Source organism: Mustela putorius, unplaced genomic scaffold (assembly GCF_011764305.1).
Source record: "Mustela putorius furo isolate JIRA1106 unplaced genomic scaffold, ASM1176430v1.1 tig00003869_pilon_pilon_pilon, whole genome shotgun sequence".
Classification (NCBI taxonomy): domain Eukaryota; kingdom Metazoa; phylum Chordata; class Mammalia; order Carnivora; family Mustelidae; genus Mustela; species Mustela putorius.
The window spans coordinates 9751314-9769164 of NW_025422021.1; the positions used below are offsets into that span (position 1 = coordinate 9751314).

Here is a 17851-nt window from a genome sequence, read left to right on the forward strand (position 1 = left end):
AGGTTGTGTTTTCTAAGTGACAATTGTTAAGACATAATATTCGAAATCAGTATTTAATCATTATAATGAGGTATTGTTTAAATATAACCACCTTTAGATTATTCATAGTTTAATTAATATACTCATTATGAAAATCTTTGAATCAGATATTTGATGAACTACTTGTCAGTAACAAGGCAGCATTAATTAGGCCTATATTGAGATTAACATTTTTTAAAAGTGCAACCGCTTATAATTATAATAGAGCCTAACTAAAGACCGCCTTCGTTGAGCTAAAACTAATAATTTCTCTATTTGAACTGTTAGCAAGAGATTATTAAATTAGTATAAGCTAATATCTCAAAATATTAAAATCCGCTTGACCAAACAGATTTTGCCTGTGGCTTCAGGCGCTGAGTCCTGGCTGCTGCACCAGAGTTGGATGTGTGAGAGCAACCCACCAAAACCTCCCCTTTAGCAAAGTCACATCTCCAGGGAAAACCAAATGCGGAAAGTTCCCTACCCCACGGCGGAACCCAGCCTGGGAAATCCTGTTCTCCCTCTCAGCTTCGAGGCCCGTCCGCACCCGCCTCCGAGATTTGGCCTCCCGGGTTTGCGTTCCGGGTTCTGGAGACCAGCGGGAGAGGAAATGCCCCAATCCCAAGCCCTGAAGGGGCCTCGAGGTCCCCGGCTCCATCCCCCACTATTTCCCCAGCTCCCTTCACCACCGCCCCCTCCACCACTTCCCCTCCCCTTCCCAAAGGGCGTCAGAAGAGCCTGGAGCATCTGCTCTTTCACCAGCACCAATTGAAAAATGGGTGCTTGTCACAACACAGATCACTGCCTTCCCCGCTTTGCTCCCCACCGCGCGCTGCAAAGGGCCCCCCAAAGGCGGAGGGCCAGCGGGTACGAAGCAGTGTCGCAAGGCGAGTGCGAGGGAAGCGGGAATCGCTCAAAGCAGCCCTCGAGGCCCGCAGCTTCCCCGAGGTTCCTCCGCTTGGCTGTGGGGTCTGGGGTTGAGGTTGGGGTGAGATGCCAGGCCACCGGGTGGAGGGAGCCAATCTGGTTCTGGTTGATCGGAGTCCACTTCTCCCGGAGAGAATTCATCGGAACGTTCCACTGGAGGTGCCTCCTTACTGACCTGGCCTCAGGACTGTCGGGCTAGGGTGGGGCGGGGGGTGGGAGGGAGGTCTTGACTCAGCCGGCGCCTGGGTACCAAGGAGTCAATGGAGTCCTCCTGCCCTTCCCTTGGCATTTCCATCTGAGCGCGGAAAAACGCTGATGATCCTTATGAGGAAAGGGGCTTCTCCTGGTGGAGGAGCCCAGTGAGTGGGAGTTACTGTGGAGGGGCCCAGGTGACGCCTTGGGACTGTCCCCCGGAGCTCACTGATCGACTGGGTATAGCCAGACAGACGAGTCCTTCTGGCCCTTTTCTGGTGTCTGGCCGCGTTTTTTCCGCGTCGGGATCGCGCGCCCACCGGGCATGCAAAAGCCGAAAGGCCAGATCGCGGCGACAAGGCCAGATCGCGGCGACGGCGTGGGGGGCAAAGTCCAGCGTCCCTGCTTTCAATCCTCTAGGCTTCCGGCGAGGTAACTTGGTGAAGGGTGGCACAAAGTTTCCCATGCCAGCTGCCTTTGAGCTCTGCTTTCATCTCCTCTCAGCTAGCCTTCACAGTCCCTTTGGTTCCTGAGACCCGGCTCTGTCACACAGCACCTGTTCCTGATCCCCCCCCTTCCAAAGACCCTTGCCAGACAGTCGCTGCCCACCCTTCTAACCCAGGTAGGGATCAGACCCCTTAGGGATCAGAAGCAGAGCAAAATGAACGGTCCCAGCCGCTGGGGAGGGCCTTGCCCCTTATTCTGATGTGTCTGGAGCCAGGTGTCCCTACCTCTGTCTGCATTATCTGTCCCTAGAGTTGGAGGCCGGGCCCAGCCCACAGCACCCCTCACACATCACACCAGACAGCAGTTCTTTCTCGAAACCATAATTTTACTGTCTCAAAGAAACTTTATAACTTATTTACAAAGTTCTTTTTTTCCCAAGATACAAAGCAATAAGTTAACATTCTCAATATAAAACTAAACTTTGACATAGAGAACACAAAACACGGTTGATTTCAATTGATCACATTTTCCAAATTTCACAAGTAAAATGTCAAGATTCTCATTTCACAAAGCATCAGATTTTACAGCCACACACAACAGAACGGAAAAAAAGCTAAGCTTGTGCAACATGTTTACGGAACAATAATAATAACAATAATAATTAACAACAATAATAATATGTACAGCGATTAGATCCTGCATTGGAGCCTGGGCGTCCAGGGTGCTACCTGGCGTTTTCCTGTGGTCAAGCCTCTGGGGATTAGTGCTGCTTTTGTCTTTCTTTAAAGCTCATTGGCTTTAGGGCACTCGTATATGCCTGCCTGGTTTTTTTTCTTCACTGCCCATCGGTCCTCTCTCGATCTCCCCAAGGAGGGAATTAGGATCTTCCTTCTTGTCCAGGCAAAGCGACCAAGTGTTTTTCCCGAGTTGAGAAAATTGTGTTGGCTTCATTTCTCTATTTTTTTTCTTTTAAAAATAATACGGAACATGTAAAAATGCAAAGCATTAAGTTCCAACTTCTCCATACCAGTGAAGTACAAAAGTTACTGTATAAGTTAAAAATCACCAGGTCCTCCCTATTCGTTTTTCCGGGTGCATTTGAAGTCATCGGTACTCTTGGACCAGGCGCTCCTTGCGCTCCACAGAACTGCGAATTGGCCAACGTTCACCCTCAGGCTAAGTCCATTTCTCAATAAATAAAACCCCCTCCCTCCAATTTCCCCCAATTCCGGAGCGAGTTACACAGATGGTTAGGCAGGCCCAGGAGAAGGTCCGAAAGGACCAAACGTCCCAGTACCCCGAATGGGCGGCCTGCCGGCCCGAGCCTCTTCCGACCTGGTGACTTTTTTCAGAGGCCGCAGAATGAGGACAGCGGACAGACGAGGACCTCGACTTCGTCAGCAAACAGATACAGAGCAAAAGGAGACAAGAGACAGACAGAACAGAAAAAAAAAAAAAAAGCTTTTGCTTTTTCTATATTGTTTTTTGTTTTTTGTGGGTTTTTTTTTTTTTCTTTTTCCTGATAGTCCCACACAGCTGAAGGTCGATGAATCGGGTCCAGCTGGCTCATCTTGCTGCTCTGGCTGTCTCGGGAGCTTGTGCCTGCGCTCGGAGGCCGCTGTCTGCTGTCACCGCGCGGCGTAGGCCGGGGCGGGGGCGAGGGCGTGGGCGTGGGCGCCAGGAAGTCGCCGGTCCAGACCGCGCGGGGCTCCAAGGAAGTGGCGGGCGTCCTGCCTTCGCTGTTCCTTCTTCTTTGGCCCTGGGCCTTTCTGCAGGCCCAGGGCTTGCGGACAGGGTGGATGGACCGGGAGGCGGGAGGGGCCCGGGCCGGGGGGAGACGGGAAGGAGGCGGGAGGGTGCGGGCGGGCAACCTCACATGAGTTGGGGTTGCTGCATAGCTTCTTGGTGCGCCGAGGGGTACCATGACGTGTAGCTGGGGATGTAGGAACCCGCGCTGCCGCCCGAGCCCTTCCCAGATGACGAGTTGGGGTTCCAACCGGGAGGCACTGGCGGGGAGCCGGCAGACAGTGCCCGGCCGTTGGCCAGCGCGCTACCCTCCAGAGCCGCCCCGCCCTGCTTCATCAGTTTCTTGAACTTGGAACGCTTGTTCTGGAACCAGATCTTGACCTGCAAGAGCGGACAATAATGTGACTCGGCTAGGTCCATTGTGTCTACCGTGGTCGTCGGGGAGATAAGGGAGCCGTGGGACAGTGGAGAAAGGATCCCCCTCGCCGCCCTGCGCGACTGAGCAGCTCCCTGCTGGAGGAGCAGAGCCCCACCACCACCTATAAAAACCAAAGCCAGGCTGCCAGCCGCCGGTGGCCCGCAGGGGCAAGCTCCCAGAGAGCCAAGGGTGGTGAGGAGTTAGGGGGGATCCAGGCCTTCGTTTGTCAGGGACTCAGCTCGACCCTCCCAATCGTCTGGGGGAAGAAGCAGCGCCTGCACAACATCCAGTCTTCAAGTCCAATATGAACATCAATAAAAGAATCGAGTGGAGGAAAGGAGTGGAGGAAATTTATTTGTAATGCCACCTGCTTTCTCTTTGCTCCATCCTTTCTGCCCTTGAGTGAGTCGGGGGCGTTGAGGAGGCCAAAAGGTTTTGTTAAACTTTTCATTTGGACTTACAACAACCTTTCCTTAGTGTCTGTTTGCTCTCCCCAGCTCTACTCCAAATCCCGGCCCAGACGTTGGAAACCTGCGCCAGTCCTGATCAGAAAGCCCATGGGCTCCCCAGAGTCTTAGAGCAATCCGGGAAGGAAGGTCCAGTTCCTCCTCCAGGGTCTGGGACTTGGGAGGTGAGAAGGCAGAGGAAAGGATTTCCCCATACCCTAACCCGGTGAGGAGGAGGAGGAGGGAGACAGAGGCTCCGGCCCGGCCCTGAGTGATTAGCCACACACTTTGAAGTCAAAGAAGGGATTAAGCCCAGCGTCTATTGTTCCAGTTGTTCGGGCACGTGTGACCTCAGAGTCCCCAAACAAAACGTCTAGGGAAATCCTTCCACGCCCTAATCAGATTGTCCAGGGAGTGAGGGCCCAGCGGCGGCAGTGCGGAGTACAGAGTGCAGCGACAGAGCCCGGGCAGAGAGAACTAGAGAGGAAGGAGAGACGCAGGGAGAACCAGGGATGGGACATGGACACACACACACGCACACACGCACACACGCGCGCACACAGTCTCCGACCCTGAGGCCCAGAGAGCCAGAAATGAAGCTCCGGGCGCAGGCCGGCCGCGGGGAGCCGGCTTGGCAGAAGGGCAGCGGCAAGGTACCTGCGTCTGCGTGAGTCCCAAGGAGGCCGCGAGCTCCGCCCTCTCGGGCAGAGCTAGGTACTGAGTTTGCTGGAACCTCCGGTTCAAAGCCTGCAACTGCAAACTGGAATAAATCGTCCTGGGTTTGCGGATCTTTTTCCCCTTGCCATTGAAGCGCACTTCACCGCCTTCCACCACCGTGCTCTTCTCCGAGTCAGCCCCTGGAGGGACAGCAGAAGCGGGGACTGCTGTTAATGCGGGGACAGCCTTTAGTGCGGGGAGCCGAGGGCGAGTGGCAACCGAGGGATGGCAGAGGCTGGGCCGATAGAGAACGCTCAAGAAAGTCCGAAAGCCAGGGAAGTGTCCCGTAAAGTCCGAGGGCCGGACCCGGGCCGCTGCAGGCGGACTGGGGCAGTTCCCAGGCGTGCAGTTCCTGCCTTTGCAGAGAAAGTTTGCTATTTTTGCAGGCGGTAGTTGAGGTTTAATTACCCTTAATTGCATACATTGTTTATAGCGCTACGCAATAAATAATTACTGCGACTAATACGTGCACATGTGGGTTTCTGTTTTCCAAAGGGGCATTGTGTGCTCCGCGCGCAGAGCCGCCCAGAGGCTCAGACAGTGCCAGGGGACGCTCTCGGATTTATCCTTTGCTGTATAGTTGGGAGTTGGGTGGAATTTTTAAAAAAATCTTTTCTTTGCTATGACAAGGATCCATACATAGATTGATACCCGAAACCTCCATTGCTCCGGCGCCCTCCCCACCCCCACCTCTCTCTCCCTCTCTCCCTCCTCTCTCTCTCTCTCTCTTCCTCCCCCCCTTCCTCCCTCCCTTCCACCCTCCTTCTCCCTCGCTCCCTTCGTACCCTTTCCTCTCCCTCTCCCTGGCAGGCGCACGTACCTGGGTCCTCCAGGCGGCTCTGGGCGAGGCTGGCGCTGCCCGGGTAGGACTGCACCGAACTGATGTAGGGGCTGGACGCGTGGCTGCTGACCGAGTTGACGTAGGGGTAGCCCAGCGGTCGGGAGAAAGACGAGGCCGAGCTGTAGGCGCCGTCGGGCTGCGAATGGCCCGCCGAGTGTAAACAGTGCATGGAGTAGTGCCCGTGGGACATGGGAGAAGGAGACATTTGCTGGTTGGGTGGCCCAAACTCCATAAACACCGCCTTGCCCGACACGGGGCTGTTGAGACTTTCTGGCATGGTGGTCATGGTCATCTCTTCTCGCGGGGTCTGGGTGTGGGTCTCTCTCTCTCCTCTGCTTCCCTTTTGGGGGTCTCTGTGTTTCTCAGGACAGGAAGGAACCCAATTTAAGCGGAACAGGGGTTTTCACTTTCCATTCATAAGAAAATGGAGTTTGTCTCTTTGAAAAGTCTAAGCATGATGCTGCCGAGCTCCCCAAACTCGCTTCAAAGCTTTGACTCAGCCAAGGTCATAAATATTCATGAGCTGGCGGAGCTGATTGGTCCGCTGTCTTGCATAATCACCGGGGATTGGTCCGAGGCGCTCCGGCTCCGCTGGACTAGAGCGGGCGAGGTGGCCGGGCCTCGGGAGAAACGCGTCCACACTTCCCGGCCGGGGCTCCTCTGCAACAGAGCGCGCCGTGCGGAGCGCACAATGGGCTGCAGCGCCCGCGCCGGAACCTCAGCGGCCCGTGGCTCTTCGGCCTCCCGCCTCCCCGGCGCGCCTAACTTCCCAGAAACCCACCAACCGCTCGTCGCAGCCGCCCTCCCCCCACTACTGTCCCCACCCTCCGCCCGCCCCCCACGCCGGGACAGGGGAACTGCTTCTCCTAGCCGCCGTCACCCGGTCCAGCGCTCAGCTTGGGCGACTCTGGAGCCCGGCCGCGGCCTGGGAGCGCAAAGTCGCGCACTGCCGGGGAGGGGGGGTGGTGGCACCAGAGGCGGCCAGCAGAGCGCTGTCCTCTCGAGAGTCGTGTGCCTAGCCCAGCGCTCTCCTTGGCCGCGCCTCCCCGGCCTGGATCCTCTCTGCCACATCCCTGGGATCGGGTCTGGGGCCCTCCGGGCGAACTCACTCACTCGGCCGCCGCGCCGCCGCCGCCGCTCCCTGGGGCCCGCTCGCATTGCTCCAGGCCCAGCTGGCCACTCCAGCTCGAGGCTGCACCGGTCTGATTAAAGCAGAGCGCGCGGAGAGCCAGGAACCCGCGCTTCTCCTCCCAGGAAAGGCGACCGCACCGCCCCCTCCCCCCAACACACACCCCCTCTTTCCCTCCCAACCTTCCTCCGCCTCCCTCTCCCCTCCACTCACTCTGCGCCGAATGCCCTGGACTCACTCGCCCCAAGGGCGCGGCGCTGAGTGGAGCCAAGGAGCCGGCGGGCTCAGTTCCGCTGAGCCTCGGATATCGGGTGGTCATTTTCCGGCCTCCTGGGGTCTGGCAAGAGTACCCGGGGTTTAGGAGTCCCGTGGACCCCGGAAACCCGCGGCAAAACCAGGCCAGTGGTAGGCTCGCAGATCTGGTTACGGACAGGTCTCTCATTGTCGCCCAGGATCCTCCTCATCTCCAGTGGTCAAAGCGGGCGCCCCTGGGCCTGGGGGCAGGGCTGGCAAAAGCTGCCACGGCGCCTTCTGTCTTCTGGGGCGCTAGGTACAGAAAAGCGCACAAAAGCCCCCCGCCGCCGACACCACACAGCCACCCCCACGAGGCGTGGCGCGCACCACGCTGTCTGCGAGGGGCTGTTGGTTCCCCATCCCGCCAGCCCCACGGTGAATCCCAAATTACTTTGTTAGGTAATTAGAAAGTGTTGATAATTATTTCTTTCATAATTTAGCGGTGTGACGGGAACGGGGAAATGATCTTGTGAAAGTTCACACGTGCAGATGTATTAGTTACTGATTCATTTGATTAAATGGTAGTCTCAAGTGCTCGGATCCGCAGCTGAAGGCGCCCCATTAGCATAACACTGATGTTTAATTTTCATACGCATAATTAGCCATATATTTAACACTAATAGCAACATGCAGCCTTTCAGCGTTAAACAGCCAGGGATTTGATCTGGCCTGAGCTGAACCTTCGGCGTTGCACCTTCCCCTGTCTGGAGTGCGCAATGATCACAGGACAAACCTCTGTTCTGTAATCAAGCACATTTTGGCAGAGGGAACACCAATAAAAATGAACATTCAAAACAAATTACATTGGTGCTGTCGTTACAGATATTAGTGGAAGGGGCTTCTCTCTTTTTTAACTTCCGTAGCCGCAGCTGCTGCCCGCGGAATTCCTCTCCCTTTGGTTTAAGGGTATGATACTGGGGGTAGCAATATTTCAGGCAGCGTGGTTGGAGCAAAAAGGAAAACAAAAGCAAAAAAAAAAAATCCTTCAAACCAATAACTGGTTTGCCAACGTTTAGAAAGATTTTTCCCCCTTAATCACAGAATCACAGGGCGATGCTTTGTAGCAACAGCCAGCTAATGACTCCGCCACCAGACTACTCCTGGAGCCGCTCAACTCCTCTTGATTTCCGTGTTGCCCTTGTGGTTTTAATTGCTCCTTCCTAGTGCCTGTTTCGGGGTGCGGTGCGGTGCCGTGCATTCTGCACAGCAGCGCGGATGCCGCCCGGGCCCCTGGTCTCTTGCGCGCACCTCTAGCGGGCCCTGCCCACGTAAGTGATCGCCGCGGCTGGCGCCCGGTCGGGGTGGGGACCGAGGAAGTGGCTGTTGACTTCTGGCGCACAGGGCTATACGCGAGGAAACCCGACGGCTGGACGGCCCGTGGCCAGTTTATGCCAGAGAACTGTAAGAAGGGGGGAGGGGAGAGAGGCAGCCACGGGTCGCGACTGTCGTCTACAGGTCTCTCTGTCCACATCTGGAAGGAGAAATCCAAACCTTTCCAGTGCAGAGGACCGGGCTGGCTCCGTGGAACAAAGGACGCGGTCCCTCGGGAAACGGCTTCAGAGCCTTGTTTATTTTAGAAATGAATTATATGTGGAGGAGGAAGTGTCTATACTCGGGGATTATTTCTTAGCCCCAGAGAAGCAGGTCCAGGGAGGTGCGGCCGAGCCGGGGCCCCTCGGGTACTGAGACACCCGGCCAGGAGCAGTTTCGCAATGTGCGACCTTATCTCCACTTGGTGAGCCCGGGGTGGATCCCTCCCACCGCAGCCCACCCCCATTGCTAAGACGACACCTGTTCTGAAACGCTGGTTTGCTTAGATCTTTGCCGGTCCCAACTCCGACAGGAAACAAAACTCTACGTTTATCCCGAGAGTCCCGGATTCCGAGTAGAACCAGTGGGAGACACCGCAGGACCCGAGTCCGGTGGTGTCAGCCGTAGCCACGCGTTTGCTGAAACGCCGGCGGCCCGGGGGTGAGGTCTGGGGCCAACCGGAAGGTGATGGTGGTGGTGGTGGTGGTGCACAAGGTATTTTTAAATCTTTCTAACTTCAACTTCAAAAGCATGTTAAACGGAGTTCACTCTAAATCAAGTTTGTTTCCTACGAGCTGCTGACATTGGCTGTGCTGGTATATATACATATACATGGGTATCATGTTTAAACTAGGCTTAAACTAGTTACTTTAATAAATAGGATTATAAACCTGTCCCATAAATACTTCCACCGCAAAATAATTGCTGCACAAACAGCATGTTATCCCAGTGGTTGGTAAAACCCTGTGGTCCTAATAAAATTATTCTTGGGGAACTTGGAGTAAACTGATCAGTAGATAAGATAAGACTCTAACCTTGCAATCTCATTGCTCTAGAAAAGAAGTGAAATCATTATCTGGCAAACCTCTCCCAAGGCCATCTGGGCTGAGTTCTTTCCTGGAGAATGATTGTTTGAGAGCAGCAGTCTCATCTGTAGGCCTTTGCTTGAACAATGTCTCAAGAACTCTGAGAAGGTTTTCTGTGGGCTTTGTAAATCTTCAACCCCTCCCTCACCTTTTCCAGTTCTCAGATCCACTTGATTGGAATCACCTCTGTCCAAATTCTCCATGCCTGAGCGCAGAGAAAGGGGGCTGGAAGGGTTGGAGGATCCCCAAGAGAATCCACGCTTGGGGAAAAGCTTGAACTAGCCACTTCTTCAAGGGCACTTACTGGCCTGTTTCCTAACTCTTCTCCCTACACTTTGTGTCACTAAGACAGCTGCCTCTTGGGTCCTGATCACAGAGACCACCTGTCATGGCAGCTACAGGTGCTTGCATTTCCTTGGTGCTCTCCAGCCCAAGCTATATTTAGTGCTTGGCAACTTTGTAAAACCCGCTTCAGTAGAAACAAAAGTTAGCACAACTCCTGACTGCCTGGACACCCTCACAGAAGTTGTTCCTAAAACCATAATCAGAGGGGGGCTATTCTCTATGTGCCTGCTGGACGCCCGGCACCTCTTCACCTGAGCCCAGGGGTGAACAGGTGCTGGGGGGTGTAGTTCCTGCTGAGGAAGAGAGGGTATTCTGATCAAAATGGGCCTTTGGGAAATGTAGAATGTGAGTGCTTGGATTTTCTGCTTCTGAAGCTGATGGAGCTTCAGGCTTGCCAGTTTCAATCCCAGCTAACTTGGCTCTTGCCCTCAAAAGTTTCCATATCTTCTAGAATCTTCTGGGTCTCTAGCAGGAGAGCACAGTCCAAAGGCAGCGGATACGGAGAGAGGTCAGCTTAGGGGCTAGACAGCTGGACAGCGTTCACATCTGGATGGGGAGGGGGCAATGTTCCAATTTCTAGTGCAACAGATGTGTGTGTGTGAGAGAGAGAGAGAGAAAGAGAGAGAGATGGAGGGGCGAGAGGGTCCCTCAAAAGTAACCTCCGGGATGGCTGCTCGGGGCAGGATGAGGGATGTGAGGAAGAGCCAGAAGAGCCACAGGGATCCAGGAAAGCCATGTGTGTGGACTGATAAAGCACTGTGAAGGCCAGATGCAAGGTTCACTGGCAAGGAAATATGTGTAACCAACCCCACGGTTTGCTAGCTAATCTCTTCATCCCAAAGCAGCTATGAAGGGAAAAGAATTGGAAGGGCTAGTGCCAACGTGGGATCCACAAGGGGAAAAGAAGAGACTTCTAAAAAATTCCCAGCTAACATCTAGGCTTATTCTTTCCCCCCAACCGCAGATGTGAAAAGTTCAGAGACTCAAAAATTAACCAGCCACCCTCTCCCTCTAGTATCTGTCAGAGGCGCAAGGACAACAGACACAATGGGCTTAGGAGGAGAAAGCTTTTACTTGGGGAGTCAAGGCAAGGGGAAGAGTAAACCACGCATTTCTAGAAATCCTTCCCCTACCAAACCCGGGAGTCCCCATCCCCAGCCCCCCCACCCCATCACTTCTCGCGGTAGGAAGCCGAGCCTGCCCTCTCTGCGAAGCCCCGAGGCCGAGGCCAAGGCCAGGCTTGAGATCGGATCCCCATCGGGTTTTTCCAAGACGTGAAGCTAGGTTGGTTACTGCGTGACCTCCCGTTTTGCCGGGCTTCTAAAAGTTCTCCAGCTGGATTTCGGCAATTTAGGATAAAAAGCTCCCGGCCTCTGCGACCTGCGGGCGGCTCCTCAGGCCTCGTGGGGCAGTTTGGTCAGGATCTGCACGCCCTCCGACGTGATGAGAACTGTGTGCTCGAACTGGGCGGACCTGAAACACACACCGCAGCGGTCAGAAGGCGCGAGAGCGCCGGCGGGGCGGGGAACAGTAGCTCGCGGGAGCCGTCGGACCAATCTCCCTTCCCATAGCCTCTCAAAGCAGTGGCACCGAAAGCAAACACCTTTGATTGTCCAGGGAGACCACAGTCCAGGCGTCTTCCAGGACTTTAAATTCAGGAGATCCCTCGGTTATGATTGGCTCTGTAAGAGGGAAAATATTTACTGCAGTGATCTAATCACATTCTTGTCAAATATTGTTCGGGCTGATTACGAAAAGAGAAGAAGGTTCTCCTCCCCTCCCCCCAAGTGCTTCCCCCACGGGTTCCTGTTGTCATCTCACAAGGGCTGATAATTGATGTTGCTTACATCGTATATTACAAACTAAACAGTAGGAAGAGGAAACACTACCGCATTCAAAAATGTATGAAGTTGTCTCGTTCGTAATTTTTTTAAGAAAAAAAAGGGCATTTTAATCAAGCCTAATTAGGACCCCGTGGATAATAACCACCCAAACACCAGTCCCTCTTATAAATACCAGTCAGTTTTTAAAAATATTTGAATTTTTAAAACATGCTTAAAATGTTCATTAATCAGCAAATAACAATTTTCTTATTTCACTCTAATTGCTTCGCCATTAAGTACCACAGTCAGAAATATGATGCCTTTAGGGTCTTAGATGATTGAAATTTGGTGGTGACACCAGTCACATGATTAGCCAGGACCCGGGCGGCCAGACAGGGAGCAAGGGACATGATCACTTCTAGTTACTGGGTGTTACTGGAAAAAACAAAAGCAAAAACGAAAACCCCAAACCAAACCAAAAACATCCCCAAAACCAAACCAAACCAAAACAACAAAAAACACCAAACACTGCCTTATGCTCGTAACAGAATTAGAGGTTGGATGGCTGCCGTCTCCTAAATGTGTCAGTAAGTATCTGATTTAGGAAGATGGGGCTCGAGGATATTATTTAATCAGATTTGCTATGCATCTGAATTATTTCATTACGCTGATTGGCTTTATTATTCCTTCACGGGACTGCCTGGCCTAGGCCAGCACTGCTGCCTTGATCCAGGAAGCCAGGGCTCTCTAAAGGGAAGCTTGGGCACTGACCTATGGTGAATGCCATTCCCTCCTCCATGAGTAGATCGCTGTCATTTGCTGCAAAACAAAAAATACAGAGTAGGGGGAGTGAGAAATGGAGAGAAAGAGAGAAACAGAATTAGAGGGGCAGGACTGTTCAAAAAGACCTTGGTCACTTGTCACTTCATTTATTTATTTTTTATTTTTTCTTTTAGGATAGAAGGGGTTCTGACCCTTAGGCTTCGCATTTTCTTTGCTTGGGGTCAAGGCCCCTGGGAAGGGTGTACCAAGGGCTAGCAGAGGCAGCTGGGGTGTTTTAGATACCTGTTGTGTGCTTTAGACAACTTCCACAGTCCCCTGGCTTCACTGGGTCCTAGGCCCTGCCCGCCACCCCAAAGAGAAAGACATCTTGGGGAACTGATAGAAAGGGAAGGCAGACCCTTAGGGTGCATGTTAAAGCAGGAGGCTAGTACAGGGGTGACTTGAAATAACTCCAATAAGTGTTGGTGCAGGGTGGGGCACACGACTGAGACACTCTGCGCTCCTGAGCTGCCGCAGGTGGGGTTCTTTAGTGCAAAAGGAATTCTGACCTGCTGGGTCCACGGGGATCTTCAGGGAATAGGGTTCTACCAGCATTTCTTCTAGGGACTGCTCCAACCCCAAGCACACAGGTCAAGGCCCAACTTTCCTTCGGTCCCTGTCCAGGTGTGCAGCCCCCCTTGGGAGCACTCTACAGAATTGCCTCCTACCCTAACCCCTGCTTCTGACCTACCCTTGCCTTCTCATTGTCAGGTGCATACTCAGGCAGTGAAAAGCAGGAGGTTCTGGGGAAGGAATACAAGGGTGGGTATAACCTAGAAATCACTAAAGAGTACATGCTGCTAAATACATCAGCTGTCAACGCTGTGTAGGATGTAATGAAGTTTAACCACAACAGTCAGCAGTTAGAGAAGAGGGTAGAAAAAGAAAAACAGAAAACAGTCATATGTGCATGCTGCTGGGACATTGATGCAGTGGCATTTTGTTTTCAGTAACTTTTTCTAGACAAATATCCCTGTGCCTTCCAGCCATCACCCTTCAGGGGAAGACAAAAAGCAAAATAAACCCTATTCTGAGACTGAAACTGCTGGGCTCTAATCCAGTAACATAGTAATGTGCTGGTTACAATTGAGTAACTCCCCCCCCCCCCAACACACATGCATACACACAAAAGGATGATCATATGAATTCAAAATTAGAGGAACATGAGGAGCAAAATTGCCTTGTTGTGATTCCACCCAATAAATAGCTCCCAAATTAACGTCCTTACCATGATGCCAAATTTCTGGATGTCCATGAAAGTAAGATCCTATCCCATGCCCCACAAAATGTGGACAGACTTGGAAACCATTCTGATGAGTTATGCGGCTTTAAAAGCGACCCCCCCAAAAAAATTTAATTAAATTAGGTAAGTTTTTAACACATACTTAGATAAAGTCACTTTAAAATAGTCTCTGAAAGAGAAAAAAAAAATCAGTTATATTTAGAGTCAGATGGTAACAATGTTTTCATTATTCTGAAATAATTAAAATTTTTGCCATTGCATGTAACGTACTCCTTTTGGATAAATGAAGAAAAAAGGTATGTATCTAACATGGTAGTTTGCTTCATTTACCTTAGTAAGGCATTCAAACAAGGCCACTTTTAGACAACAAGTGAGTGTGCATGTGGATCGATGCATGCCTATACGGATCGATATGCATACCCATGTGCATAGAATGCAGGTCATAAAAACTTGCCTGGTTTGTATAAGATTTCACCAAAGACTTTGCAAATTACTACTGATTTGGAGACTGAGCAGAGAAATAAAAATGCAACCTAGAAATGTGACCTCCTACTTTTATAGTTTTCTTATTCTGGCCTACTTCAAAATATTACGTATTTTAGAAACAGACACACTCATACAATAGGTCAAGTCGCATTGTCAATATTCTTGAAATACTCCAAAACTTTGTCATCATTTGGGATTTCCACTCAAGACTTAAGTCATTAACAAAATTCACACAGAATGCTTTTTAATCACTGTGATGCTTAAGAGAAGCTAGTATTGTGATTCCTAGTTATTTTTTTTGAAGATTTTATTTATTTGACAGAGAGAGATCACAAGTAGGCAGAGAGGCAGGCAGAGAGAGAAGGGGAAACAGGATACCTGCCGAGCAGAGAGCCCGATGTGGGGCTCCATCCCAGGACCCTGGGATCATGACCTGACCCGCCGAAAGCAGAGGCTTTAACCCACTGAGCCACCCAGGCGCCCCTGATTCCTAATTCTTACTGCTATATTTGTTCTTTCTACATGCAAAATGTACAGGTTTCCATCTATTCCATCCACAGAAATGAAGTCTGGCCTATAGAATTCAACCCTAAAATCCTCACATACAAAGTTAAGAAGTTGTTTTTGAAATTAGGTGAGCACACTCATTTCTAAGAGCAAGAGAAAGTTAAAACATATAAAGCATGAACAATTTATATTTTCATGTGGGGTTAGTGCCCTAACCCTAACCATAACAATGGATCGGGATTTACAGGACTACTATTAAATTTTTTTTTTCTTTTAAGATTTTGTTCATTTGACAGAGAGAGATCACAAGCAGGCAGAGAGGCAGGCAGAGAGAGGAAGGGAAGCAGGCTCCCTGCCGAGTAGAGAGCTCCATGCAGGGCTCAATCCCAGGACCCTGGGATCAAGACCTGAGCCAAAGGCAGAGGCTTTAACCCACTGAGCCACCCAGGGGCCCCCATTATTTAAATTCTTATCAAAATCAAAGTTTTTAGATCCCAAACTAGGTTTCCAGTAGACCTTAGGTTTAGTCTGAACATGAACTCAGAAGCAGCATCTCTGACACTCATGTCAATACTCTTATCTCTGAACATGTTTAACTTTCATCTCCGGACCTGCAAGATGCCTTCTCTTATACCAGGATGTCACTGTAAGTAGCAAATGGACAGCCTCTTATTCAGACTTAATTTCCATGTAACTGAGAGTGCAGAAACAGGTAAGCTATGCATGTGTCAAAGACAGGAACAACAAGTCAACATCTTTATCTCTTAAATTTGTCCTTTGTGGTTATCGTTATTTCTGTGTGTCTGTGCAGTTGGGGCAGGAGGTATAAAAACTTTCCCAAGGTGTTTCTACTTGTACCACACAATTTCCAAATAAAAACTGAGAATGGAGAGCGGATAGAGGGTGGAATTACGTAAGACAATAATGATCTAGATTTTTTTTTTTTTTTTTACAAGAATGGGTCCTACCGAAACTGCAAATTATGTGACTTTAGTCCCAACAAACCTCAATGAGTCTAAGAACATTCCATAAACTGTTCTACTTTCTTTCCTTTAAAGGAAAAAAAAAAAAAAACCCTAGGATCTAACAGATTGGCAGGCATCACGGCTACATCTTTAATGTGTGATACAATGGCAATCTTCATTTTAATTTCTGATGAGAAGAGAGGAAGAAAGCCCACTCTGCAGAAACACTTGGGGTCCCTCTGCCATCACACCTCTCATTCCTCTTCATAAAAGAAGCTGTGCAATTACAAGGTGCTAAAGATATTTTGAGTGCATTCTCCTACAACAATTTACTGCCTGGATCCTGCTGGAACTTATGGTTATGGGAGTATCACAGAATGTATGTGTCATGAATGCAAAGGTCAGGATTTCACAGCCGGGTGGAAAAGAGGAAAAGCGCAGGACAAATTTCGCTCAGTTCCTTGGCTGAGCATCATCTCAATGCTTGATTACCAGGAGCTAAGTATAGATTTCGGTCTGCCTTTCAGGGTATTTCCCTTGTGGATTTGTAGTGAGCTTTTTCATTATTTATTAAAAATATGTTATTTATTTGAAAGAGAGAGTGAGTGTGTGAGAGAGAGCATGAGAGGGGAGAAGGTGAGAGGGAGAAGCAGACTCCCCGCGGAGCTGGGAGCCCGATGCGGGACTCAATCCCCGAACTCTGGTATCATGATCCGAGCTGAAGGCAGTCACCAAACCAACTGAACCACCCGGGCACCCTGTAGCGAGATTTTATCTCACATACTTATGGGGACGAAATGGGATCAAATCTAATGTTCCTATTTGCTATTTAAAATCATGTCCTTGGGCGCCTGGGTGGCTCAGTGGGTTAAGCCACTGCCTTCGGCTCGGGTCATGATCTCAGGGTTCTGGGATCGAGTCCCGAGTCGGGCTCTCTGCTCAGCAGGGGGCCTGCTTCCTCTCTCTCTCTCTCTGCCTGCCTCTCTGCCTACTTGTGATCTCTCTCTGTCAAATAAATAAATAAAATCTTTAAAAATAAAATCATGCTTCTTCACCTACTTTGGAATATACGGGGAGCATGAGATGATTTGCCCTGATTCTAGGGCTTAAATCTAGATTCATAAAAGACCATCCGAGGGACCTGTAGTCGTAAATTCCACTCTGACCTGAAAGCCAGTGGTGGTCACCCTGACTGCGGCACGGGAAGGTGGAGCACGTGTGCTTCACTGGTGTGTTGAGGGAAGTGGAAAGAGCTGGGCAGGCCGGGCTGCTCAAGAAATGCCGCGGCTGCTCCCCTGCACCAGGCCTCCCCGGCTGCGACCCCTCCTGAGCCCGAGGTCTTCTTGCCCTGGACAAGAAGGAGATCTGTCTTCTTTCTGCTGAAACCTACCGAAAAGAATTCTCCTGGTATTAGCTGTTCTGTACTGATTTTTCTTTAACTACAAATCTCTCAGACAGTACAACACTTACCCATGAGCCTGAGCGCATTTACGATTTGAAGTCCTTCATAGGGACTATTTGGGGAGGGAGAATAGGGTAGGGAAGGAAGAAGGTATGCAGATGTACTTCCTGAACTTACTTTGAAATCATTCTATTATTATAGTTCGTGTTTCAGTTACGGTTCCTCGCTTAAGGAATTTCTTGGGGCCGTTTTCGTCCATTTAATTCCCTTTCGTGAGAGAGTTTTCCTCAATTGAAGTATTGTGTAGACGAATTAAAATTCTTAATACATTTCAAGTACATTTTGTGACGAAGAACACATTCCCCAAGAGGGCAGAGGAGTACTGTGTTTAAGTGCATACTCTTCTCAAGAAAGAAAAAATGCACACGGAAATCATTTTCTCACCATTTTTACACGAATCCTAAAAACAGTACTAATTTCCAAATGGTCACAGCTCTAATTAAATGGCCCCTGGTTTTCCAAGTTCAGTCCTTCCAGGCTTTTATTTTAAACAGTAGTCTTTGAATGAAGGAATGCACGAGCCCAAGGATTCCCTCTAACGACAAGGAATGTTTAAGTGCAATTAGTAATATTTTTGAAAGCCAACAACCGTTTTTGGAAAGAGGGGTACATTTTTTTGTTTCAAGC

At 50.5% G+C, this 17851-nt stretch overlaps 2 protein-coding genes across 3 annotated transcripts in view; both read right to left on the minus strand.

Moving 5' to 3' along the window:
* Nucleotides 1–1948: 1948 nt before the first annotated feature.
* Nucleotides 1949–6497, minus strand: DLX1 (distal-less homeobox 1). 2 transcript variants are annotated; one of them, XM_013052069.2, is made up of 3 exons: nucleotides 5732–6054; nucleotides 4852–5051; nucleotides 1949–3711 (listed from the first exon to the last, which is right to left on the minus strand). In XM_013052069.2, the coding sequence occupies exons 1-3, from the start codon at nucleotides 6042–6044 to the stop codon at nucleotides 3457–3459; spliced, it is 768 nt and encodes a 255-aa protein (XP_012907523.1). In that variant the 5' UTR covers nucleotides 6045–6054; the 3' UTR covers nucleotides 1949–3456. The 2 variants fall into 2 exon arrangements, with proteins under 2 accessions (XP_012907523.1, XP_004744133.1); XM_004744076.3 differs by lacking the exon at nucleotides 4852–5051 and having other exon boundaries at nucleotides 3501–3711; nucleotides 5732–6497.
* Nucleotides 6498–10969: 4472 nt separating this feature from the next.
* METAP1D (methionyl aminopeptidase type 1D, mitochondrial) overlaps nucleotides 10970–17851 on the minus strand; it is an 87150-nt gene continuing 80268 nt past the window's right edge. Inside the window, 4 exon segments of the mRNA XM_004744073.3 lie at nucleotides 10970–11389; nucleotides 11520–11598; nucleotides 12511–12558; nucleotides 13790–13887. Of these exon segments, the coding sequence (XP_004744130.3) occupies nucleotides 11311–11389; nucleotides 11520–11598; nucleotides 12511–12558; nucleotides 13790–13887 (304 nt within the window). The 3' untranslated portion in view covers nucleotides 10970–11310.

Coding starts and splice junctions, on each gene's coding strand:
- DLX1 (XM_013052069.2), bottom strand. CDS start 6,044: ATGACCATGACCACCATGCCAGAAAGTCTCAACAGCCCCGTGTCGGGC. Junction 5,052..5,731: donor GAGCCGCCTGGAGGACCCAG/GTACGTGCGCCT, acceptor CTGTCCCTCCAG/GGGCTGACTCGGAGAAGAGC. Junction 3,712..4,851: donor TGGGACTCACGCAGACGCAG/GTACCTTGCCGC, acceptor CCGCTCTTGCAG/GTCAAGATCTGGTTCCAGAA.